The sequence below is a fragment of the Magnusiomyces paraingens genome, assembly GCF_902498895.1.
Source record: "Magnusiomyces paraingens strain CBS 517.90 genome assembly, contig: contig1, whole genome shotgun sequence".
In the NCBI taxonomy this organism is placed as follows: domain Eukaryota; kingdom Fungi; phylum Ascomycota; class Dipodascomycetes; order Dipodascales; family Dipodascaceae; genus Magnusiomyces; species Magnusiomyces paraingens.
The window spans coordinates 1,280,590-1,307,500 of NW_022474067.1; the positions used below are offsets into that span (position 1 = coordinate 1,280,590).

General features: G+C 33.9%; 7 protein-coding genes across 7 annotated transcripts; 3 read left to right on the top strand and 4 right to left on the bottom strand.

Moving 5' to 3' along the window:
• Positions 1-132: 132 nt before the first annotated feature.
• SAPINGB_P000390 (uncharacterized protein) lies at positions 133-1,764 on the bottom strand (the record flags this gene model as incomplete). Its single annotated transcript, XM_031995114.1, has 1 exon — positions 133-1,764. One exon carries the CDS (start codon positions 1,762-1,764, stop codon positions 133-135), a length of 1,632 nt encoding a protein of 543 aa, XP_031851005.1.
• A 1,166-nt stretch (positions 1,765-2,930) lies between these two features.
• On the top strand, positions 2,931-5,696 carry SAPINGB_P000391 (uncharacterized protein; the record flags this gene model as incomplete). The annotated part of the gene is made up of 1 exon (XM_031995115.1): positions 2,931-5,696. One exon carries the CDS (start codon positions 2,931-2,933, stop codon positions 5,694-5,696), a length of 2,766 nt encoding a protein of 921 aa, XP_031851006.1.
• A 1,383-nt stretch (positions 5,697-7,079) lies between these two features.
• On the bottom strand, positions 7,080-8,657 carry SAPINGB_P000392 (uncharacterized protein; the record flags this gene model as incomplete). Its single annotated transcript, XM_031995116.1, has 1 exon — positions 7,080-8,657. One exon carries the CDS (start codon positions 8,655-8,657, stop codon positions 7,080-7,082), a length of 1,578 nt encoding a protein of 525 aa, XP_031851007.1.
• A 1,877-nt stretch (positions 8,658-10,534) lies between these two features.
• Positions 10,535-13,954, bottom strand: SAPINGB_P000393 (uncharacterized protein; the record flags this gene model as incomplete). Its single annotated transcript, XM_031995117.1, has 2 exons — positions 10,535-13,101; positions 13,165-13,954. 2 exons carry the CDS (start codon positions 13,952-13,954, stop codon positions 10,535-10,537), a joined length of 3,357 nt encoding a protein of 1,118 aa, XP_031851008.1.
• Positions 13,955-14,141: 187 nt separating this feature from the next.
• On the top strand, positions 14,142-15,476 carry SAPINGB_P000394 (uncharacterized protein; the record flags this gene model as incomplete). The annotated part of the gene is made up of 1 exon (XM_031995118.1): positions 14,142-15,476. One exon carries the CDS (start codon positions 14,142-14,144, stop codon positions 15,474-15,476), a length of 1,335 nt encoding a protein of 444 aa, XP_031851009.1.
• A 100-nt stretch (positions 15,477-15,576) lies between these two features.
• Positions 15,577-18,162, bottom strand: SAPINGB_P000395 (uncharacterized protein; the record flags this gene model as incomplete). The annotated part of the gene is made up of 1 exon (XM_031995119.1): positions 15,577-18,162. The coding sequence occupies one exon, from the start codon at positions 18,160-18,162 to the stop codon at positions 15,577-15,579; it is 2,586 nt and encodes an 861-aa protein (XP_031851010.1).
• A 2,466-nt stretch (positions 18,163-20,628) lies between these two features.
• SAPINGB_P000396 (uncharacterized protein) lies at positions 20,629-22,749 on the top strand (the record flags this gene model as incomplete). Its single annotated transcript, XM_031995120.1, has 1 exon — positions 20,629-22,749. One exon carries the CDS (start codon positions 20,629-20,631, stop codon positions 22,747-22,749), a length of 2,121 nt encoding a protein of 706 aa, XP_031851011.1.
• Between the last annotated feature and the right edge of the window lie 4,162 nt (positions 22,750-26,911).

The window sequence follows — 26,911 nt, forward strand, 5'->3', positions numbered from 1 at the left end:
GATATTATTAAATTAAATTAAATTAAAAAAACAAAGTCCGCTCTAAATCAGGTCATAAAGAATTTTTATAAGAAAAAAAAAAAAATTTATATTTAATGTCCAACTGTACAACATTCCCATCACCACCTTCTATTAAACCACGGTGGGATCATCACGCTTTGTAAACTTCAGAATGCAATCATCTTGAGGGAAAATGGTAGCAAACACACGGATTTCCTCAGACAAAGGGGTAACGGTGTGCTTCCAATCGTAGTAGAGAGCCGCGCGGCCAAACAACGAGACAAGACCCATAAAAACATAATTCTGGCCAAGGCATACGTGTGGGCCAGTGCCAAAGACCAACCAGTTGGAGTTTGCTTGGCAAGCCTTAGAGCCCTCGACCCAACGCTCAGGGATAAACTCATCAGGTTGATCATAAACCTCTGGGTCATGAAGTGCAGGGTAAAGAGTTGGAATAACCATGGAGCCCTTAGGGATAGTGTAATCTGCAGAAATAGGGTATGGTTTCTTGACAACATAAGGGACCATGGTGACTGGGGGACGGTAGCGAAGAGCCTCCTTAACTACCATACGGGTGTAATCCATTTGATCAACCATGTCGAGGTCGGCCTCCTTAAGCTCGGGGCCACGGACACGGAGTTGTTCCTCACGAATTTTGCGCAAAACATCTGGGCGATCAGCAATGATCTGGAAAAGCCAAGTGGTGGCAGAAGATGTAGCATCTTGGGAAGCAAATAAAAAGGTGAAGATAGTTTCAGAGATTTCACGATTGGTGAATTCGCGCACAAGGTTACGGCGTTCTTCCGGAGTAAGTTTTTCGCCCTTGGGGTCATCCTTGAGCAGTTCCTTTGATTCAAGCATAAGCTTAACCCAGGCATCCATAGTGCAGGTAACTTCTGGGGTGCCTGAAGCAGCCATAGCCTTTTTAGCCATGGCTGCACAGTTTTCAAAAATAGCCATGGTTTCATCGGCCATACGTTTACCGTACCAGGCCTTTGTAAAGGGGAGAATAATAGGGAAATTCACGAGCTCGAGGGCTTCAGTGATACGGTAGAAATTGTCCGAGATACTTTTGACTTGATCATCAGTGATATAAGTACCGCAAAAGGTGCGAAGAGAGCCTGCACATTGAATTTCGCGAAAGAGAGGCATAAATGGGACTGGCCCATCTTTAGAAGTTTGAACAAAAAGATCCAAGTAGCGATCATAAACCTGGTTAAGGTTGGGGAGGTAAACAGAAAGAGCCTTGCGTGTGAAGAGGCCATTAAGGGAACGGCGGTAATCGACGTGGGCCTTGCCGTCCAAAAAGACCCAATTAGTTGGTCTGAGGATTTTAATTGCAACATCAACAACGCAAGGTTTAACAAAGGCTGGAGAGTTAAGAATTTTGCGAGCCAAATCTCTTGTTGATGCAATGACGACAAACTTGTGAAAGACCGAGACACAAGATAGGGGGCCTGAGTCCCATTTTGCTTTATATTCTTCGAATTTGGGGTCCATTGATTCGAGAAAGGGACCAATGATGGGCCACATTTTGAAGCGAGGTCCGGCAATAGAGCCCTTTTTAATAACATAAGAGATTTGGTCATAGACAATAAGAGCTAAGAAAGAAGTAAGGAGGATGGACCAAATAGAAAGATTTTGACGAAGGTAAAGGACGAGTGACATGATCAGGGAAGATGAGGACGCCGACGCTGTAGCTGCGGCTCCAGAAAGTAGATTTGGGTCTACCGATGAGGAAGATGAGTTTACTATAGCAGACATGATTGATATGAGAAAGAAGAGAGAGAGAGAGAGAAAGAAAGAAAGAAGAAAAAGAAAGAAAGAAAGAAAGAAAGAAAGAAAGAAAAAAGAAAAAAAAAAAAAAAAAAAAAAAAAAAAAAAAAAAAAAAAAAAAGAATGGATTAAGATGGCACCGAAGACCCGTGGCCAATAGATTTTGGTGATAAGTCAGAAAGGGGAAGTAGGAAGAAGAAGAAGAAGGGAAAAGAAAGAGGGAAAAGGGAGATTTTGAATTGAAATAAATAAAATAAAAATAAAAATAAAAAGATACTTATATATGGAGTAACTGCCGGGCCGTTGTTATTGTTGTGTGGTGTGGTGGTTTGATATTAATAATTATGTCCCGAGTATCTGTTATTTTTTTTATTTTGGAAAATTTTAGATTTATTTTTTATTTTTATTTTTATTTTATATACAAATATACAAATATACAAATAAAAAATAAAAAATAAAAAGACGCGTTTAAGCTTAAAGGCTCTTTCGGAAATTGTGAAGGTTCCGGTAATTATCATGCCACAGCCGTATATCACGTGAGTTGAATTAAACGATAAATACGAATGTAATTATTAGTAAGCATGATTATGTAATTTTTTTAAAATTTTGTGAAATAAAACTTGTAATATAAAATTAATGTAATGTCACAATTTATTTTATAAACATCTCTTTTTTTTTTTTTTTGTTACACTATATTATTACTATTAATGTTGTAATTGCTCAGCTGGCTGGCTGGCTGACTGACTGACTGACTGACTGGCAACCTTTTATAGTTAATAATTAAAAGTTTTTGTGAACGGCGGGCGGGTGTTTGTGATGAGCTTTCTTTGTCTTATCTCAATAATAATATTTTTTTTTTTTTTTTTTTTTTTTGAAATGCTTAAGTCCTTTATTATATAATTTATTTTTATTTTTATTTTTGATCCTACACACACATATATATACTATATTAAGTCCTTCTCGTTAATAATAAAAAGAGCTCATTCTTATTTATTTTATATTTTGCTCATATCATTCTTTTTTTTTTTTTTTCTTGCTATATATATAAATATATTCATAAACCTCCATAAATCATTTTTTTTTTTTCTGTTCATCAAATCATATATTTTAATTGCCATATATAATATAAATCCCTCCCTCATTCTTTAATTAAAATGTCAAATACATTCTTTTATAGACCCTCTCATCCTCCTGCATCTGCTTCAACTCCACAACAGACGACTCAAACGACCCCCTCTCTTCATAATAAAAACCGCCACCGCCGACAAACAACCCAATCAACAGGCTTACCAAAATCCTCTTCAAGAATTTTAAATGAAACTTCTTCAAATGCTTCATTTGCAAGTTTCTCTTCTCTATCTTTAATCTCATCATCATCTTCTTCTTCTTCTTCTTCTTCTTCTTTAAAATTCTCCTCATCTTCTCCATTAAAAAATAAAAACTTTACTGATAAGCAACATCCATCATCATCGTCATCACCACCACCACCACCACCACCACTTCCATTGTATCCCACCGCATCCCACTCATCCACCACAGAAGATTCCTTATCTTTAACTTCAGACTCATCCTCAACAAGACAAACAAACCTCCTTTCAGAATCATCATCCTCTCCAAGCTTTCCTCAACAATCATATCCACATCAACTCAGACTCTTAAGGCAACGCCAACTTGAACTTCAAGCCGCTTGGGATCAAGACTGGGTGGTGTTTGCGCCATCCGACCAAGAGGATGACGACCATGCACGCGACCAAGAAGAAGAAGAACAGGATTCCGACCAGGATTCGCTACAAGAAAGACATGATCATAAAGATAATGATGGAATAGATGAAAAAAAAAAATTTACTAACAATGGGGATTTTGATGAATATGATGAAACAAAATATAATACCTTGAGTCATTATTCTTCCTCGGGATCAATAATCCCCTTTTTTTATAACCCTGATACCCCATTAGCTGGCTCACAAACACCTTTAGCTCTCCCCTCTCATAACGGATCAGGTGCTTTCACCCGCTCGTCTTCCTTTCTAGATACTCTAAATAGATCTGTTGCTGCTGCCGCTGCCGCTGCTGCTTCTGCTTCTGCTTCTGCTACCGCCACAGGTAACTCTGCTGCTGTACCTGCTTCTATTGTTACCACTGATGAATCAGCAACTCCTCACTCTAACGTTGATCCTGTAAACATCCCATCTCATGCCTCCCAATCTGTTAACTCCTCCCCCATGAACTCGCTTGATAGAGTCAATGTCTGGCGGTTTAACCAATCACAGCATGTTTATAATGAGTTTAAAAAGCTCGAGAAAAAACGTCTTTTCGCTCCAGCTTCAGCTCCGGCTGCTTATGATACACTTTCCTCTTGGGGTCTTCCTGAAGATGAGGAAGATAGTATGGCGGCAGCAGCAGCAGCAGCAGCAGAAACAGAAACAGAAACAGAAACAGCAGAAGTAGCAGAAACAGTGAAGGAACAAAAACAAAAAAATCCAAAAGTAGATGAATTAATGGCAACATTATCATCTTCCTCATCTTCCTCAAAAGCTCAAAACTTGGGAAACATTGCTTCTGCATCAAACGTTCATTCTCATACAATTATCGCCGCGGCTCTTAATGGCCGCTTCCCAACTACTTCAGACCCTGCATCAGTTCTTGCAAATGAACTCTACTTCATTCTCTCCTCATCTTCTCCATATGAAACTGCTGCGCAGCTACTCCAATACAGAAATTTTACTAATCATACTTTAGACATGGCCTCCTTGACTTCAAGACCTATTTCGTCTAAGACCTCGTTTACTACTTCTAATACTACTACTACTACTACTACTAAAAAATTATTTCGTGGAAAGTCAAACAAAGAAAAGGAAAAAGGAAATAAAGAAGAAGAAGAAGAAGAAGAAGAAGAAGAAGAAGAAGAATCCTTTCTTCAAATGTTGGCTCGAAAAGTTCTTTATGACTTTATTGGTTTGGATGATGAGATTTTGGAAATCATCATGGGTGAGCGTTTTGTTGATCCAAAACCTCAAAAACCTACTAGAGCTGCATCATTTTCTTTTACTTCAACCACTGCCTCTTCCTCCTTGTCTTCTTCTTCATCCTCTTCATCTTCATCTTCATCATCTTCATCATCTTCATCATCATCTTCTTCTTCTTCTTCTTCTCGATACAACTCTTATGGAAATTACTTGTCTTCTGCTGCTGTCAGTAGAGCTCCCTCACCAGTAAATGACTCAAGCCCCAATAACAAAGAAACCAACATCTATAACAAACTTGATGAAACAGCAATGGCTGCTCTTAACTCTGTTTCTGGTGCAGGGGCCTCAACTCCAACAAAACCCTTACATTGGACTAAACAGCTTATTGTGGATAAACTGTCTCGTGAAGTATACTCTGCATCAATGTCAGTTAAAAAGGCAATGGCTGGACCTTCCCGTAAAAAGCAAAATCATCACACAAGAGGTCCCCAAGCTAAGGGACCATTGACATCTTCATTGTCATCATCATCATCATCATCGTCTGATGTTTCACATTCCCCAACCGCCATTCTTATTTTGGAATATCTTCGAGCCAGGCTTTTGGCTCCGCTTTACCCAAACACTTCGACCTCTTCTCAGGGTTTATTTTACGACTCTGAGTCTGAAGATTCCATTACTACTGCTTCAGCTTTGCATTCTATTTCTTCTTCAAAACGCAAGGCTCCTCTGTATAATTGTGCAGTCGAAGCATCCATTTCTGAAGCGTCATCAAAAAAACGTCGTGCTGCAGGTAGCCTCCAAACTGAAGATTGCAGCACTGCTGATAATAAAGATAATCATTATGAAGATGGAGATAACGATGATGATTATACAAATTATTGGAATTCAGGTAATGGTGGAGGGTCTAACAGTGCTACGGGAGATTATCCAGGTTCAATGGTTGGTGTGTGGTAATTATAAATCATAATACTGTTTATAGGAAATGGTAATAAAGAAAAAAAAAATTACAGGTAAACAAGGATACTATTGTATATATATATATATATATATATATATTTAATTTAATTTAATGAAAACAATTTTTTTTTTTTTATTTTTAAGTAAAGGTTGGATTTGGAAATAACCCAGGTGTATCAAAAGTTGAGTTAACTAACGAGTGAAGTTTAAGATTTTCAAGTATCGGATATTGGCATGAAATTAATTTTTATTTAAATTTAGGGTAAAATATAAAAGAATTATTTTAAATAGATTATAATAATAATAATAATAATAAAATTAAAATAAATAAATAAATAAAATTCAAATTCAAATTCAAATTCAAATTCAAATTCAAATTCAAATTCAAATTCAAATTCAAATTCAAATTCAAAGTTAACCCAAATGTCAAATATTTGGTCTGTTTTTTTTTTTTTTTTTTTTTTTTTCTTCCCCCCTCCCCCCCCTTGTATAATAATAATTTTTTATCACGATAAATATTTAGTTTAATTATTCCTTCAATTTGTTTTTAAAGAAGATTTAAAGATTCCTCAAGGGTAAGGGTTTTTATGTAAACATTAAAATTAGTTAAAGTCTTGATATCCTCCTTCTCCTCCTACTTCATTTCTCTTTTTTCTAATATATATATATATATATATATATAACCAGTATAAATGTCATTTGTTTTTATTTTTCATTTTTTAACTAAAATCATAAATTACTTTTATTTTTGTTTATTTGTTTTTCATAATTAATATTATATACATATACCCTTTATATTCATTTATATTGTTGAATATTTGACTTTTAAACATCTCTGTTGAGTAAATTTTGAATTTTGAATTTTTTATTTTTATTTTTTTATTTTTTTCTATGAGAGCTATTCGGTAACCTCATGTAGTTTTACAAAAAAAAAAAAGACCTCATCACCAAATGCAATTTTACGAAAAAATAAAAAATAAAAAAGCCTTTAAAATCTCTGCTAAATCAACAACCAATCAAATCTCTAGGATTATAATCACAAAATTAAAAAAAAATAAAAAAAAATAAAAAAAAAAAAAGCCAATTCACAATATTCATTCAAATATTGAAAACAAAGTACTACCATGAAATTTTCATTAATAAAAGATTTTTTTTTAATTTTTAATTTTTAATTTTTAATTTTTAAATTTTTTTTTTTTCTTTAAAGCTAAAAATTTATATATGTATTTATAAACAGTTGCCCTATCTATAGCAATGAAATGATTTGATGTTCACATAAAAAAAATGTGAAAAGTAATTAAGTAGAATGATTATTTTTTTTTTCTTTCAGTATTGTAAAAGTCTCGAGAGGGGGTTTTCTTTTTATTATTATTTATTCTCTTAATGGCTGCCAGGAACAGGGCCTCCAATGACTTTACCGGAACCAACAGTGGCACCAGGAGTCCAGCCACCAACAGAAACTGCGCCAACATCCTCATTAAACTTCTGGAAACGAGCCTCAAGCTCAGGTCTAAAGTTGCGGATAAGACCTTGGATGGGCCAAGCAGCAGCATCACCCAAAGCGCAAATGGTGTGACCTTCAACTTCCTTGGTAAGCTCCCAAAGCATATCAATTTCACGGGGGCCGGCTTGACCAGCCTTAAATCTATCCATGACCTTCAGAAGCCAAGTAGTACCTTCTCTGCAAGGAGTGCACTGACCGCACGACTCGTGCTTGTAAAAGTAAGAGAAACGTTGAATGGCACGAACAATATCAGTGCTCTTATCAAGAACAATGACGGCAGCAGTACCCAAACCAGATTGATGGTCCTTAAGATCATCATAGTCCATAAGAACATGCTCACAAACGTCCTTGGTCAAAATGGGGACAGAGCAACCACCAGGAATAACACCAAGGAGATTGTCCCAGCCACCACGGATACCACCGCAGTGCTTCTCAAGAAGCTCTCTAAGAGGAATAGACATTTCCTCTTCGACAGTACAAGGCTCGTTGACGTGACCAGAAATGCAAAAGAGCTTGGTACCAGAGTTTCTCTCACGACCAAAGCCGGCAAACCAGTCACCACCACGACGAAGAATGGTAGGAGCAACAGCAACAGTCTCGACGTTAGTGACGGTGGTGGGTCTGCCAAAGAGACCAACACCGGCAGGGAATGGGGGTTTCAGTCTGGGCTTACCAGCCTTACCCTCGAGGGATTCAATAAGAGCAGTCTCCTCACCACAAACGTAAGCACCCATACCACGGTGGATGTAAACGTCAAAGTCATAGCCAGAGCCACAAGCATTCTTACCAATCAAGCCGTCGGCATAAGCCTCATTGATGGCGGTTTGGAGAATGGCAGCCTCGTTGTAAAACTCACCACGAATATAAATGTAAGCAGCAGTAGCATTCATGGCGCGGCCAGCAAGCAAGCAACCTTCGACAAGCTTGTGGGGGTCCTTTCTAATAATTTCTCTATCCTTGCAGGTACCGGGTTCACCCTCATCGGCATTGACGACAAGGTATCTAGGGCCAACATTCTTCTCCCATCCAGGAGGGTTCATGAAAGACCACTTGAGACCGGAGGGGAAACCGGCACCACCTCTACCTCTCAAACCGGACTTTTTCATCTCGGCAATGATCCATTCGTGGCCCTTGAGAACGATTTCCTTGGTCTTGTACCAATCACCCATTCTCTTGGCAGACTTAAGATCATGGCCATAGTTGTTGTACACGTTTTGAAAGATACGGTCCTGGTCACGGAGACCACCATGCTTCTTAGGTTTTGGGTTATCGCCAACAACGGTGGCAAGCGATCGTCTTTGAGACTGTTGTGTCTGGGATTGCTGTGTGTTTAATGGTCGTCGCGAGTTTTGCGTTATGCTGGAGGAGGTGGTTGAGATGCTTCTGTAGATGGTAGGTATGGGACGGGCAATATTGGACTTGCCAACAACCCCGAGTTGTCTAGATGCAATCATTATCTATAAAGATGAAGGTAAAGGATTGCTTATAGAGGAGTTGATAACTGCGAGTTCTTATAAAGCGAAGAAGGGGTTGAATGAGGTAAATGATGGATATAGACTTTTTTTTATAAAAAAGAAAGAGGAAAAAAAAAAAAAAAGTAGTAGGAGTAGAAGAGAGAGAGAAAGAAGGGGAGAGAGGGTTTCTACTTTCTATTGGAATAAAAAAAAAAAAAAAATTAAAAAAAAAATTAAATAAAAAAATTAAATAAAAAAAATCCTAATAGTCCAACAAATGTTAAGATTTATTATTATTATTATTATTATTAATTTTTTTTTTAATTTATTTATTTATTAATTTATTTATTTATTAATTTATTATTATTTTGCTTATAAGCAACAGAATTGAATTGAATTGAATTTAAAAATCTGATATATATATATATATTTATTATAATTAATATATATACAGACTTTAATATTAAAAAAAAAAATTTACAATCATAGGTCCTTCAAAAAAAAAAAAAAAAAAGGATTTGGCTGGTCCAATAAAAAGACACTTAAAAATGATTTTTTTTTTTTATTGTGATGGGCGGGTTATTTTGTGCCGCAAGAGTTGGTAGGTAAGTTGTAGCTGACAATCACAGCTAAATCAACTGGATGTAACAAAATAAATAATTAAATAGCTGACTAATTATAATAATAATAATAATAATAATAATAATCATAATAATAATAATAATAATAATAATAATAATAATAATAATAATAATAAATAATAATAAGTGATATTACAAAACATTATGTAACAATTTAAAAAAAATTGTTGTAATACAAATCAAACATATAATTGACGTAGTTTTTAACAATCACCACCACCATATTAATTAATTAAATAATTACTATATATTACTACTACTACTACTACTACTGAACTCGTTTCACATTATTACTTTTAATTGCTATTGCTCAATTGATTATTTTCAATTACTTTAAATTGGGAAATTATATTCATTGATATTATAATTATTTAAATATTTATTTCATTTAATAATAATATCTCTTATGATACCATAAATTGTATATTGTGTAAAAAAAAAAAAAAAAAAAAAAAATTGCAAAATATATATACCAAATTCAAAAACAATAGTTTTAAACACTATTCTTGAGAATATATATATTCATCTTTTCAATTGTTTATTAAATAAAAGAAGCTTTTCTATTTTGCATACAAAAAAAAAAAAATACCCTATTGTGCTTTACTAAAATTTACTAGAACACACAAGTTATGACCATAGGATAACGATTAATAAAATACAAAATTAGATTAAAAAAATTTTCAACAATACCTCTAAGCCACAGATTTCTCTTTTTATTTGAAAAGCTAAAAAAAAAAAAACGATATTGTCTGTTTTTTTTTTTTTTTTTTTTTTTTTTTAAAACATTGTTGCACATATTTATAATAAGCTATACCAAATATACATATCTTTAAATAGATAAATTTTGAATTGAAATTATATCAATAATTTAAAATCACTGTTAAAAAAATGACTAGGAATTAAAATTATAATTGTGGATTTCAAAACAGTCATTTAATATTGTTATATACCTGTTTCTTTAATAATGTAAAATGAGGCATCTAAAATGCTAAATAGTGGGCCTCAAACCAATTATTAATATGTATAGTTCCTTTTTTTTTTTTTTTAAAAAAAAAACAAAGCTTGGTAAATAAAATAAAATGCCTAATGAGGAAACAAAATAAGCTTAAAAAAATTCATTAAAAAAAATATGCTTGACATTCAAAAAAAAAGAAAATAAAAAAAAAACATTAAAAAGAATCAATAATACATCACTATTCAGTGATAACAACTTCCAATATATTATCTTTAAATATTTCATAAACTTTTTAAATAATCTACCCCAACTCGAAGAATTCTCCAGCTAGCTTGATGCCTTATACTCTTATTTGCCATTCCTAGCACAGCCTCAATATCAGCCGCTGCTCTTTGCAAAACGCTAAACTTCTCTTCCCCTTCATTATAATCCGGGACAACCTCAGGACCATTAACATGAATCACAATCGAACATACTTTATCCAAGACTTCAACCAAAATATTAATCATGGTGGTAGCATCTTGTGCAAAACAAGAACCAACACGTGTAAACCCCCATTTCATATCTAATGCAAAAACAAGCCTCCGTGCAACCTCTATAACTACAGTAGAAACATTCTGCAAAATGGTCTCCCAGGAATTGACACGCAAATCAACAAACGCACGTAATAACCTCATCGATATAAAGTGCAAAAGCATCCGTGTCAATGAAACTGGAGACGAACGAATACCTCGATGAGGCACCGTGACACGGTCAGAAACCCCCATGCATACTGAAGTTTTGTGATTTTGTGGAACGACTGGGGTAATGGTCTGCTTAATCTTTTTAGTAAACTCATTTGAAATCGATTCTTGTTCAAAGTCACGGAAAATATTAAGAGTTTGTGGATCAATACCAATACCAATGTATGGGAAAATTTCCCCTGGGGCCAACACTTTGCACAATGTTGTTTTATTGGTCTGCAACGAGGGCACAAAGTTAATGATTGTTTTTTCTGGACGTACTGCTGCTCCATATTTCGGTACACCTGTAATCATTTTATTCAAAAAGGCTTCTGCATGGTCCTGGTTAGTCGAAACAAACAAAAAATCGTCAGTAAATCTGGCCAGCAGATAGGGCGACGATGTTGACGAGTCTTTAAAAATGTCAGCCAAAATTTCAGCTTCAAGTTCCTCATAAACTAGATTACACAAAAGTGTTGACAAAATGGATCCTTGAGGAATACCAATTTGTTGCTTATAAAGCTGCCTTTTGCGCTTGCCTTCCAAGTAAACCAAATTTTGAGTCAAATGAGCTTGCAACAAGTTGGCCAGGTCCTCTCCACTTTTGTGAACACCATAGACAAGATCCACCACAATGTTTGCTGTTTTACTGGCTAAAGTGCCAGGCCCATGTACTGCCGACTCACGCAAGGTATTTGCCAAGTCTTTGGAGATTCCCTGTACAACGTCCATGCTTGTTTCAGTATTTGTATTGTATTCAGGGTTGCGAATGTACTTGACCAAAACGGCTGGTTTGTGTCTGTTTTTTTTTTTAGATGGGGCTGGTAGTGGGACCTTAAAGACCTTGAAAGCGTGTAAGAAATACTCTTTAAACGATTCGTTGCTTAATAATCGCTTAGAGATTTGCAGCGCAAGGGCTTGTGGAATCGTATCAAAACAGTGCTTGATGTCAACCTTGACAAAAAATAACTTGGGTGTGGGTGCAATGCCAATCTGTTGCTTAAAATGGAGAATTCGGCGAAACAAGTCAGGGATTGAGCCAGTGGTACCAACATTGTAAAACCCATGGGAATTAATTTTTTGAGTATGCTCAAAGGAAAGAGCAGAAAAAACATCCTTCAAAAGGGTATTAATACTTGGTGTTTGAACCACACCAGTTGAGGCCAAGGTTTGACGCATTCGACCCATGCGCACAATGGGTCGGTATCCTGAGATTTTAGTCATAGATGGGCCCACTTCTTCCTTAGGAATGATACGGATAGGTGCAGCTCCAAGTAACGAAAGCTCTGGATTATTTTGGCGAGCTAGGGAAGATTGTTTACAGAAATCACCAAAGGCAAAACTTGAAACTTTGATCCAAACATCATGACGGAAAAAAACAACTCTATTTACAGGAACGTTTTGCAACACCTCGGTAGCATAAAAATGGGAGCGAATAAGGGTCGGAACAAAACAGTCAAAGATCCAAAACATAAGCTCAAGAAGTAACTCTCTGCGTTTATTATGATCTTGGCGACCGTGTGGCGGTTGAGGAGAAGTACCAGGCCAGGTCCAAGTCAAATCGTTTGTAGACATTCCACTGACAATGCTTTGGAGTTGCATTTGTTCTAATCTACGGAGCTTGACAAACTGGTCCAGAGCTTTAAAAAGAACCCCCCAATTGGATTTACCAATGAGGTCGACTGGGAAAGTTTTGCGGAAAACTGACTTGCAGAACAAAAAGACTTGATAATCTGGTGTTGAAACGTCGTGGGATTTCATCAAGCCCCAATATTGTTGTTTTTCTTTAGGAGTAAGATTTGAAATTCGATTGCATTTGAGTTTTTTGAGCACCTGAACCGAAACTTTTTCATAAGTATTGGGACAATAATGGTTGAAGAGTTGGTAGTATGGACACTTGTTTACATTTTTGACTAGCTGCCTGATGAGAAGTAGGATTTGACCATGGAGACGTTTGGGTAATCTTTCCTTTGTCAACTCAGGGAAAGATTCAAAAATTATTGGGGTAATTGGATTGTCTAAAGGTGATGAGAGGGGGCACGGGATGTGGTATTGGACGGGGAAAATGAAACGTAAAAGGATTCGCAAGTGAACAAATGAGTCATCCGAATATTTTTTCAAAATAACTAAAGCATGTTAGAAAGAAAGAAAGAAAGAAAGAAAGAAAGATAAGTAAAACTCCAACATACAATGAGGATTGAATCCAAAGATGGGTTTTTTGTTAGACATGTATGGCATTTTGTGCATGATTCGTGACTTTTTAAAAATAATTCTGGCTGAATTTGCAGCCGCCAAGTTGCGCTCCTTGTCAAAATGCTCTTGCTTCTTCTTTAAAACTTTAGGTTCTTGTTCTTTAGTAACCACCGTATCAAAAGATGGTCCCGAAACTTGTAGCAAGGTCTGGGGGTTATCTGTAGCACAAAACACCGAGCAATGGGCTAGAAGAAAATACATGGTAGATGGTCTGATGGCTTCACGTAAAGCCAGCCATGTTTTATTTGTGGCCACATAAGTCACCGTTGTATTGAGATGATATGCTGTGTATGTTGCTCCAACACCGCCATCAGTGTCAGGCTTGAATCCCGATGCTAGAACATGGGTCGCACACAACTGGCTGGGAAGGTACGCGTGCCTCTCCACAAGAGCTTCAACAAGTAGCTTAACAAGCTCAGGCTGGGTCGGTGCAAGGCGGCTCAAACGTCGAGATACTATAGATGTAGAATAATCGGTAAAAGCAGCAGCTAGAGCTCGTGCGGAACCTGGGTATACAACGACGGTCGATTTTGCAAAGTCTCGGAGCCGGGCTCGACGCACGCGAAGGCGGCGCAGTCTGTGTTTGTTATCGCAACGCGGCGTGTCCATGGCATTAATAAACTCGGTTTCTTCAAGACTAAAGAGAACATCGTATAAAGAATTTGCGGAAGAAGTTTTATAGATAGAGTTGAGGGCCTGGCGTGCAATGCCAGCTTGCTCGTCCATGGTGTTGCTTATATTTTAGTTGTTGCTGTATAGTTTGTAAACAAATCAAGGCCCTATTTGGTGATGCCCTAACCCATCCAACACAGCATTATTTTTTTTATTTTTTTTTTTCTTTTTACGCGTAACCACCAACACAATCTTTTTTTTTTTTTTTACCCCTCCACCAATATATACAAACACACGCGCCATGACAACAACAGCTACAAATCAATCAGCAACTCCGCAGGCTTTGCACAAGCTTCCTCAGGCACTAAGGTCCGGGTTTGCATCGCGGCTGCGGCTTGACCAGACGAGTCTTTTCGTTTCCACAGTTCCAGTAACACGGTCAAACAAGCGCTCATCGGCAGCCATTTCGTATGCAGAGATTGACGAGGACTACGATGAGGACGAGGACTCTGGTCGTGGGAGTGTACCAGGGACTCCACGACTGGTAAATGGGTTGCTTAACGGAACTAACGGGGGGTCTGGGACTCCTGGGTCACCAGCTGGACGAGGAGGGTCTGGAGGAAGTGGGACGTATTATTCGCAACCGCTGGGAGACAAGCCAGAGACTAAAGCGTTTGTGAATCCTGTGCATGTTGCCAAGTTGCGGCACATGCTACGGTACAATGATGTACAGCTTCGGGAGGCTGCAGGAAATGAGGAGGTACTAGTTCCGATTCGGTTGAATCTGGAATATGACAACTTCCGAATCTCAGATTGTTTTCTGTGGAACCTGAATGAAAAAGTATTGACACCAGAGATGTTTGCAATTTCCTTGTGTCAGGATTTAGAGCTGCCGATTGCAGGAGGGCCTGGCGGGATTGGTGCCTTGGGAGGCCCCGTGGTGGTGGAAACGTCCTCGATACCTTCAACGCTGGCACAGTCGCTGGCACATACCAACTATGTGAATCAGATTGCAAGCACGATCCATACACAGCTTCATGAGTATACCACGTTTGCGAATGTAAAGCTTCCCCAAGAAACAGGGTTCCATGTGATTATTAGTTTGAGTGTGAATCTCAATAAGCAAGTGTATGAGGATAAGTTTGAATGGGATCTGAGCAACTCATCGAGTCTAAAAGCAGAAGAGAGGAGTGGGGTTAGGGATTCTGGACTGACTCCTTTGGAATTTGCCAAAACTGTAGTACAAGACCTGGGGTTGAGTGGTGAGTTTTATCCTGCGATTGCTCATGCGGTTTATGAAAGTATTTACCGGGTGAAGAAGGAAGCTCTGGACGGTCATTTACCACCCCAAGAGGTGGAGAACTATGCTGCGTTTGGACTGGAGGCTGGCTGGCGTGTTGAACAGGAGATGCTGGGTGAAGAATGGGCTCCATCGGTGGAGACACTTTCTCAAGAGGAGATTGAGAAGCGTGAGATTGAACGTGAGCGCAATATTCGCCGACTTAAGCGTGAGTCTGCACGTATGGGAGGAGCAGCTACAAGCTCATTTGATGGGTTTGTGGACGGAACAATGTCTGGAGAAAATTTTGGACGTGGTAAACGTCGTCGTCGTGGTGAATCGCCTGCGTGGCATTAGGTAGAGGAAATGGAAATGGAAATTATATTATTATTATTATTATTGTTGTTGTATTGTATATTAATGAATGAAATAAAAATTAAAAAAAAAAAAGATCTATTTAATAAGCATTTACAAGAGGGATTTGGGAGATTTTGGCAAGTCTGGTGACTGAAGAGCCTACGTTGCGTACCAAACATAACATAGAATTTTTGTTGGAGACTTGAGTATTGTAAATGTATGTTGCAACGGCACCCACGCCTGTTCCTGAAGCATGGCGAAGGTTGAATGCACCAGATGTCACAAAACCAATCAGGTAAGAAGAGTCTGGGCATGTTGGAGAAGGAGTTCCTGGGGAAGCACAGGATGCAAGCCAAAGTTTAGTTTGGTCTGGGGGGATACGATAAATGCGAGCGTTAGGTTGAGGAGTTCCACGAGTAACACAGTGAATTTTGACAGGAGTGACAAGCAAAGGTTTTGGAGAGTTTGGAGTTGGAGTTGGAGGATCAACTGTAGTGTTGATTGATTGGGCATAATTTGAAAAAGTAGCATAAGTATGTGGAACTTGTTGAGTTTCAGCTTGAAGGGAATCCGAAATAAAAGATTGTATATTTGAAATGTTTGGTTTCGGGGTATATTTTTTAGATTCTTCAAGAAATTGGTGTGCACAAGTTTCTTCTAAGCCCTCGACTTCTATATCCTGAGGGTCTTTCTGGTCACCGACTCCACCATGGATTTTCCAAAGATATTTCCAATCGCATCTAAACGGGCTTCCGATTTCACCACGTACCCGGAGAGTGGATCCGTCTATTGTACTTTTCGAAATAAGAGCACGGCGGTATGAAATTCGTTTTTTAAGAGGCTTACGAGCCCAAGTTTCACGAATTTGTCTAGCCTCCTTTTCAATAGTGGTAAGGGCTGCAGAGCACCCCACGTAATCAGTGGGGAAATAAAGTTGGCCTGATTCAAATGCTAATTGGTGACGCTGGTCCAGTCCACCAAGGCGAATCCCTGGAAGGTGTTGGAGGGAGTACCAAGTTGGCATGACCCACCCCCAGGGGATAATGGCAGTCCATGAGTTTGGGCTTGTTTTTAAGAGAAGTACGGGGAAAGTTGGATCTGAGTTTGTAAAGGGGAGATGGGTTGAGTTGGAGGTTGCAGCAGCTCTACGTTTATCAATTGATTTTTGAGAGGGCTGGTTGATATAAGAGTTATTGATTACAGAAGAATCAAAGATGGATGGAGTGGCTGGGTCGACGAGAGTTTTATCTGGCCAATTGGCAATTAACTGGACTGGATCAAAGTCTGTGTGAGAACTATTATTATCATTATTATTATTAGTATTATTATTATTATTATTAGTAGTAGTAGTAGAGTAATGAGGAGGGTATGAGAGACGAGGGTCAGTTGCTTCTAGAGCAATGACGACATTTGATGGAAGGGCAGCTGAGTTTGAAAAACATCCAATGTTATTCCAAAGAGCGGCCTTATGGTCGCCTGGCTTGAGTTTAAAGATTGCATTTAGGGCAGGAAGAGATCGAGGACCTGTGATATCAATAGAGCCCAGGAGATAGCGAAAGTCATGGTATTCGAATTTGGTAAGAGAGCGAAGATGGTCGAGCAAAGAAACAAGTCGTACAGAGGCTGCCGGGTGGCACCGGAGCAATGCTTTGTAGGAGGTATTTGGTTGCTGTTGCTGTTGCTGTTGCTGTTGCTGTTGAGGTTCCCAAACCACAAGGACAGGAGCCAGAGCTGCACCTGAAGGTTCATAAGCCATTCCTTGCCATGATCTAACACCATTTGCCAATTGGTCTGTATGAGCATAAGACCCCAGAGTAACACATGCTAGAGTTTTAATCAAAAGAGTTTCATCGGGGGCTTCGAGGATAAACGAGGCCGTGTAGGAAGCATCCCAAGCAATTGCAACACCTGGGCGTGAGGCTGCGCGGTGGGTGGCACGGTAGGCTTTAAGGGATGGATGGGTAGGAATAGCAAAGGACCAGAGAGAAGTGAGATGGGCGCGTTTGGCATGCCACACGTGGGTTGGAAGCCAAGTTTTAGTACGCTGGCGGTGGGCGTATTTAGTTTTACCAGGAGGCGGAGCGGCCAATTCATTTGTTGCTTGTTTATTAAATTTTAAAGTTGGTGCTGCTAGTACAGGTGTTGGTGTTGGTGTTGTTGTTGATTCTGCTGCTGATGCTGCTGCTTGTTCTGTTTGTTTTGCTTTTTCTGTTGGTACTGGTACTACTGCTGCGGATTTTGCTTGAGCTTTGAGGCTTTGTGTGAGAGCACGTTGTTTAACACGCAAATAACCTCTTAATTTTTTCGATTTGACTAGTCCAATTTTATCCAAAGTTTGTTTAGAAGTTGTTTTTGATGATGATGATGATGATGATGAATCTGAAGCCAACATTTCATAACGAGCTCTATCTCGAAGTCTTTTAGGCATACGCTTAACATTATGAGAAGCTGTTCTTCTTCGTAAACTTCTTGGTAAAGCTTGAAAGGCACGTTTTGAAGCTGCAGAACGAGACTTTAACATTGCAGATTGAAGTTGAGAGATTTCAAAGCGTCTAGCACGCAGAAACTCAGGAACATTAAGTTTCCCTCCATCGATTGCTGGATCTTGATGTTGAACTAAAATTTGTCTTGCGTTGCGCAGTTTTGCGCGTTTTCTAGATGTGGCGGAGTTGTTTGTGCCAGCCATTCTTGGGGTTATTGAATTTTTTTTTTTTTTTTTAATTTTTAATTTTTGTTTTGTTAAAAGTTTAGCAAGCAGCAAATGGATGAATGAAAATTTTTGATAGGACAGTGAAGATTTTATTTTTTTATTTTTTTTATATGTCTATGTGTGTACATAAATATTTTCTAAGCCTCGCAACATCTGTAGTATGTGGGTTAGGGAGTTTGTATTTGTGTGTAGTTGTGTGTATGTATTTTTTTAAAATGTACGGCTGAAAAAAAAAAAAGAAATGAGACTTGTTGCATTGTTGCAAAGCTCTGCAACAAATCAATTAAAGCTTAAGTCTTTTAAAAGAAGAAAAAATAAAAAATAAAAAAGAAAAAAGAAAATATTTTATTTTATTTTTTTGTGGTTTAACTTTAATTAAGTAAAATTAATTTTAATCAAATTAAGTCAAATTAACCGAATGTTTATTTTATTTTATTTTTTTTTTTTACTTGTGAAAGCATGTGACATTGTTGTTATAATTATAATTATTATTCCGAAAAAACGGTCATCTTATTTACAATTTATTTAATTGAAAATAATCCAAAACAATTTTTTTTTTTTTTTTTTTACTTTACTTTACAGTGAGTTCAATATTTTATTAAAAACAAAATAAAATATATTTAAATATATTTAAATATTAAAAAAAAAATAAAAAAAAATAAACAAATTTGTTCTGAAGAGGAGAAAGTTGATCACGATGGAGTTACTCTAAGTTTATTTTATTTACATAAGCAAAAATATATTACATATGTTACAGTTACAAAGTAGAAAGAAAGATATATATATATATATATACAAGGATATTTCTTACCTAATATATTAGTCAAATTTTCAAGCAAATTTCAAAATATTTCTCACCCGTGTAAATCAACAGTTTTAATTCCTTTACATGGGTTTTATTTTTTTTTATATTTTGTATTTTATATTTTGTATTTTAAAATTTATTTATTTTTTATTTTTTTATTATATTAAAATGGTCACAAGAGATATTAAGAAAATCCTTTGAAGTATATTTTAAACAAATGTCGTCATTAGTTAATCAGTTAATCAGTCAGTTAATCAGTTAATCAGTCAGTTAATCAGTTAATCAGCTAATCAGTCAGTTGACCAGTCAGTTAATCAGTCAATTAACCAGTCAATTCATTAATCAATCCATTAATTAATGATTATAAACAGTCTGTCAGTCAGTCAGTCAGTCAGTCAGTCGGTCAATTAATATCTTTTTAAGAAAAAAATACAAAATTAACAATATATATATATAAAAAAAAAATTAAAAAAAAAAAAACGGAAGACCCGCGGGCTAGAATCTAAAAATCTAAAAAGATTTACCTTAAGGTAAAGTCTTTTTTTTGATTTTGAATTTTTTTCTTTCTCTCTCTCTTTCTCTTTCTCTTTCTCTCGATATAATTGAGTTTTCATTGCAGATAAATCCAATTTCTATATTCAGATGATGATGATGATAATAATAGTAATGATCAATTGACCATATTCTCCCTCCAAAAAAAAAAAAAAAAACAAGGAAGGAGATGGAGAAATAAGATAAACCTTCGCTCTAAATTAAAGATACAATATCTTCAAATTTAATTGAAAAAAAAAAAATTAATTCTTATCAATTATCAATTATCAATTTTTATTTATTTATTATTATTTATTTATTAAGTTTTTTTTTATATTTCATATTTTATATTTTTTTAATTTTTAATTTTTAAGTTTTTTTTTAATTTTTATATTTTTATATTTTAATTTTTATATTTTAATTTTTATATTTTTATATTTTTATATTTTTATATTTTTTGTTTTTTGTTTTTTGTTCTACTTTTTTATATAGTAACCTAATCCCGGTATTCCTGTCGGAGCCGAGCCACTGTCTGTAGATTTTGAAAATAAAAAAAAAAAAAAAAAAAAAGATTCATTTTACACTGGCGATAATTGTGATGGTAGTCATTAAAGGCTGTGCAGTGATTGATGGGGGGGGGGTTATTATATTTTTTTTTATTTTTTTTGAAGGAAAGGCTGAGTGCAACAGCCACAGTAAACCTCCGAGAGAAAAAACTATATATATAAATCTGAAATTATAAATACCTTTCAATTTCCACTATTTTTTCTTCTTTTTTTTTCTATTTTATATATATATTTATATATATTTATATATTTTATTTCTTTTATAAATAAGAATCTTTTACCAATTCATCATCATTCTCATTATCAATTCTCATACAGATGAGACATCCCCGCATATCACAATCATTAAATAAACTTAACATTAACATTAACATTAACATTAACATTAACATTAACAAACAACAACCATAAATTAAATAAAAAAATAAAAAATAAAAAATAAAAAATAAAAAAAAAACTTAACTTTAACTATCCTTCTTGTTTATTAATTAAACATTCACACCAATTATTCTCTCTATTTACAGACTTTAACTTTCAACAATGTCTGATCCCTCCTCCTCCTCTTCCTCTTCCTCTTCCTCTTCCTCTTCCTCTTCCTCTTCCTCTTCCTCTTCCTCTTCCTCTTCCTCTTCCTCTTCCTCTTTATCTTCATCTTCACGAACCTCATCAAGAAGAAGCTACACTCCTCAAGTCAGATCACTTATCACTGAATTTGCTCGCCGCAATCCAACAAACGTTGCCATTTCAAACGAGCTTTTCAGGCTCACAGGTGTACGAGTTGCACAAGCAACATACACCACCTGGTTACTTGATTCAGGAGTTAGCATTCGGAAAATCAAGAAAAGTTTCAAAAAAAATTGCAAAAATAGTAGCAAGAAATTACCAAAAACCCCACTAAGACTAAGGAAAATCAAAAAACAAAAATCTTCCAAAGCACAACAACAAAGCACAGTTTTAAAAGCTACTACTTCTACAAACAACTCTCTTTCCATTAATAAATCTAAACAACAACCCCAGATTAAAACAGAAGGAGAAGAAAAAAAAGAAAAAAAAGAAGAAGAAGAAGAAGAAGAAGAATATTTAGAAGATAAAAAAGATAAAGAAGTTAAAGAAGTTAAAGAAGATAAAGAAGATGAAAAAGTTAAAAAACCGACGCTGGTCGACGGGTCTTTTTCAAAAAATGATGAATCCAATACTTGGGAATCAGCCCAAAAAGTTATTCAATCTCCACTTATTTGTTTTGATCCTTCAATTCTAAAGAGATCAACCCCCCATCTTAATCACCAACAACAACAACATTTGGCAACAACTCCTATTCAATCCACCTTTTTTTCTCCTCCACAATCCCCCTCCTCTTCTTCCTTTTTGGATCTAAGTCAAATTCCTTCAAATACTTTTTCAGAATTATCAACAACATCACCTATATTTTCTCCCATTTCACCAAGCATTATACCAACTTCAAGAATTATGGCCTTACCTTTTGAAAATCCTCAATGGGATGACGAGGACCTTAGATTGTTAGAACAAGTGGAGAATTTCCCAGATAATAACAGTGATTATCAACCATTTGGTGACAACAATGATGACGACAATGACCAAAATGATAATGATAACAACAACAATAATAATAGTAATAATAACAATAATGATGATGATGACAATAACAATGATAATATTAATGATAATAATACTGCTACTTCTGAGAATCCTAATCCTAATCCTAATCCCAATAATGATAATGATAATGATGATATTAACAATGATGAAAATAATAATAATAATAATAATAATAATGATACTCTTTCTACCAACGATCCAATCAATGAATCATCATTCAATCAACCTCTTTACGAATCAAACCCAGATAGTCCATATGATGTACCTACTTTTGTGGCCCAAATTCTTACCAATGATATGTCCACACTCGGTGCAACTTCTAGAAACGTTCAGCCCATTTTTGTTTCTTCTTCTTATTCTTCTTCTCTCTCACTAAGAGAATCTGCACAGCCCACCGCCACTACAACCACTACAAACTCAGCCTCTTCACAATTTACCCAAGTCCCTGCCCTCCACATCGAAACAACTTTCCTCGATTCATCTTCAACCACACACTTCCATAGCCCCTATTTCTCTTATCAAAACCCTGCCACTGAAGATGATGCTGACTCTTTGAACTTGTTATCTCCACACTCCCAATCTTCTCCCATATGCATTCCAGGCCATTCCTTGTCAAGGCATTTTAATGGTATTAACACAAATGATTTGGTGTCACCTTCCTCTGGCTCACCATTTTCTTATACTTCTTCCTTTGCTACAAATCCTCTCACTGGTTTACCCTCTTATTCTAGTGTACCTCCGGTTCACACTGGTCTGGGCAGTTATTCCACTAGTCCTATATTTAACAATGGTATTGGTAATATTGGTAATATTGGTGGAGGTAGTAGTGGTAGAGGTAGTGGTGGTGATGAGTTACCTTTATCACACAACAACCATCCTTATATGAAAATTTCCACTGCTACTGCTGCTACCACAGAAACAGAGGCTACATCTCCACTTGCTTCTCAGTCATTTGCTCAAGAATTAGCCCAAGAACCTTTGTCTTTCACATCATTTGTTTTCACTGACGAGCAATTCCATTCGCTACAATTTTACAAGGGATAAAAGGAGGGAGCTTATTTTTATTTTATCTTTTATCTTTTATCTTTTTTTTTTATCGTTCATCATTCGTTCCATGAAAGGAAATTTCCTTTTTATTGGTTTAACCTTCAGATCAAATTTAAAGCTGTGCTTAAAGTTTAAAGTTTATATTTTGGGAGTTTTTTTTTTTTTTTTTTATCTGCTGTTTTTTTATTTTTTTTTTTTTATATTATCTAATGACCTCATATTTTTTTTTTTTGTTTAATTTGATTTACAATCGTTTAGTATATATTTATAATTGAATACATTTGAAATAACTTTTTATTCGTCTTTTTTTTTTTTGTTCTTCTTCAATCTATTTTGAAAACTAATTGGTTTATATTGATATTTTTGTTTTTTTATTTACATTAATTTGGAGGAGGGGGAAAAAAAAAATAAACAAAAATTGAAATTGAAATTGAAATTGAAATTAAATCAGGAAAGTGGTCGCGTGAACTTTATTTTTTTCTTCTTTCTACTAATCATTCATGCAAGCCAATTTTCTAAACGGTTTTTTCTTTTTTTATCCATTTTCTATAAAGATAAACTAAATGATATCATCAAATTTTTTTTAACTTTTTTTTTTTTTTTTTTTTTTTTTTTTTGTTTAAACGAGGAAATTTCCTCGGTTTTACGGAGTGTGTGTGTGTGTTTGTAAAATTTGTTTTCGATAAAAACCTATATATATATATATATATTGAATTTCAAAATAACTGTAGTTAAACATTTTTTTAATATAATTAAAATATAATTAATTAACTTTTTATTTAATTTTTATTTAATTTTTATTTAATTTTTTATTTAATTTTTTTTTTCAAAGTTAAAATCAATGATTATATATATGTTTGATAATGTCCCCATTTGTAACAATAGAATTATTATTATTATTGTATATAGATGATTGATTTATTTTATACCAAGGGTTTAATCAAGCTCGTGATCAGGACCTGTTGTGGAATTGCCTTTGGGTCAAGACCTTTTTTTTTTTTTTTTTTTTTTGGTTTGATTTGATTTAAAGTCAAAATCAAAGTCTAAAAAAAAATATAAAATCCATGTTATTTAATTATTATCTATATGAAGGTTTTATAATATTCTTTTAAGAAAAATCTAATAAAAAAAATAAGATCCGTTACGTAGATGATAATAAGAAAATCTAATAAAACAAGATCCTTTACGTAGATGATAATAAGAAAATCTAACAAAACAAGATCCTTTACGTAGATGATAATAAGAAAATCTAACAAAACAAGATCCTTTACGTAGATGATAATAAAAGAAAGATCCTTTACGTAGATAATTAATTATGCAAACTTCAAATGCATGGAAGAAAAAAAAAAAGTATAATACGTTACCATGGATGATGGTATATATATCAACTTAAATAGGTAATTGATTTGATCCCTTGAGTTAGTTTAATTACTTTAAAAAAATAGTTAAAATTATTAATTGTTTATGATTTTTGAAATCTGTATTCACAGTAGTACTACTTATATTAATCCATTTTGATAATTAGATGAAAAATGAAAACCATAGTGAATAAAATATAAGTTGATATTAAAACTAATAATAACCAAATATATATATATATATTTTAAATTTATTTTACTATTTGATATATATTATATACATAGTAAAGTTTTATCATATATTTTAATACTTGTAATAATTCATTAATTCATAAACACTGCATTTTTAAATAAAATTTAAAATACTGAAAAATGTGTACCCATTTCAAACCAACCAAACAACCAACTAATTAACTAACCAAAAAAAAAAAAATTCATTTTTAATGGATTAAATTTCAACAAAAAAAAAATGAAAATAAAAACCAATACTATTGAAGGTAATTATAATTAATTTAAACTAAACATAGTTTAGATCATTTCATCTAAGATTTTATACAGACTATTGTGAGAATATAACACTTGATTTTAACCCATTATCATTGTTAGTAGATTTAGATACTAGGGAATGAGTATATTGGAATCATTAAATATATTAAATAAAGGGTATAGCTAATCTTTTAATAGAAACGTAAATCATGGTTTTAGACTGAGGAAGTGAATGAAGAAGTGAGTGAGAGAATGAGTGAGTGAATGAGTGAGTGAATGAATGAGTGAGTAAAAAAAAAAAAAAAAAAGTCTTGTATTACCCATCATTCATTATTGTTATCCTATCAAAAGTAGGCCAGAGTCTTATCATTAGGCCATTACTTCACGATGTTATATTAACTGGATAAAGAGCATAGCAAAAAAAAGACGAGAGGACACGAAAAGAGAGGAGGTGAATGAAAGAATGAATGAATTATTATTAACTTAATATATATATATATAATTCCTTTCCTTTTTTTTTTTTAGTATAGATTGGCTTTCATTGCTACTTGGCATGAGCTACAGTAGAATAATTATTACCTGGTGACAAAAGAAAAAAAAAAAAAAGGTCTTGCTAAGGTACCTGAGTACCGGGGGAGTGATGATATATACGATTGAGACTCATACACGGATTTATTTATTTATTATTTTTTTTATTTATTTATTTTTTTTTTTTAATTATTCAGGCGGATTGCTTTATCAAAATAATAGTTGATGACCATACCACACACACTTTATTTTGTCACTTTAATAAATAAGTAACCATAATATATATATATTTATATATAAATATTTTATATTTCTAGAATTAACAAATGTTAAAAGTAAAAGATAATTTTTTTTTTTTTTTTTTTAAAAACATTGAGGTAAAAATCAATTGGAAGTTAAGCGAATCAGTTGCTATGAAAAAAAAAATATTAATTAAAAGGATAAAATAGTGCATAATAAAAATTAATTAATTTTAGTTAGTAAATTTTTCTTTTCTTTTTTTTTTAATTTTTTTTTTAATTTTTTTTTTTAATTTTTTTCATATTCCGATCAAATTTATCAACATCCCCCCTCTCTCTCTCTCTCTCTCTCTCTCTTTCTCACTCACTCTCACTCATTCTCTCAATACTTTAATAATTAAATTATTTAGAACGAAAAAAAAAAAAAATTAAATAAATAAATAATAATAATAATAATAATAATAATAATAATAATAATAATAATAATAATAATAATAATAATAATAATAATAATAATAATAATAATAATAATAATAATAATAATAATAATAATAATAATAATAATAATAATAATAATAATAATAATAATAATAATAATAATAATAATAATAATAATAATAATAATAATAATAATAATTAACATTGTCGCTTAGTTCTAATTCTGTGGCTTAAATATATATACAATTTAAAACTTAAAAAAAAAAATTAACTATTTAGTTAAGTTAATATTAAAGTGATTTAAATGTTTGCAAAAAAAAAAAAAAAAAGAAATGTTTCATCATCACTTGATTTTTTTTTTTTTTTTTTTTTGCGTACTTATTATAATAATTATATACATATGAAATTTAAAAGACTGGGCATCCACTGGGCATCCACTGGGCATCCACTGGGCAAAAAAAACAAAAATTTGGTAAGTATTTTGTATGTGTATGTCCATTATTAATAAATAAATCATCAACATCCTGTATTTTAATCATTTTTATGAAAGGGAGATAAAACACTTTTTTTTTTTTTTTTTTTTTTTTTTTTTTTTTTTTTTTTTTTTTTTAAATAGGTGGTCCATTTTACTTTTATTTTTATTTTTATATTTTTATATTTTTATATTTTTATTTTCAAATTTAATAATATAAAATTTAGATTATAGGGAACTTTATGGTAAAACATAAAGAATTGACAAATTACTGATAGATAGATAGATAGATAGATAGATAGATAGATAGATAGATAGATAGATAGATAGATAGATAGATAGATAGATAGATAGATAGATAGATAGATAGATAGATAGATAGATAGATAGATAGATAGATAGATAGATAGATAGATAGATAGATAGATAGATAGATAGAGAGAGAGAGAGAGAGAGAGAGAGAGAGAGAGAGAGAGGGTATGGATGGTACATTGATTATGATAATGTATAAGTTAAAGTTAAAGTTAAAGTTAAAGTAAAAGTAAAAGTTAAAGTAAAAGTAAAAGTAAAAGTAAAAATGGACTGGGTTACCTAATTTTTTCCTTCTTTGATGACCTGTGTGTGATCTCTCTTATCAT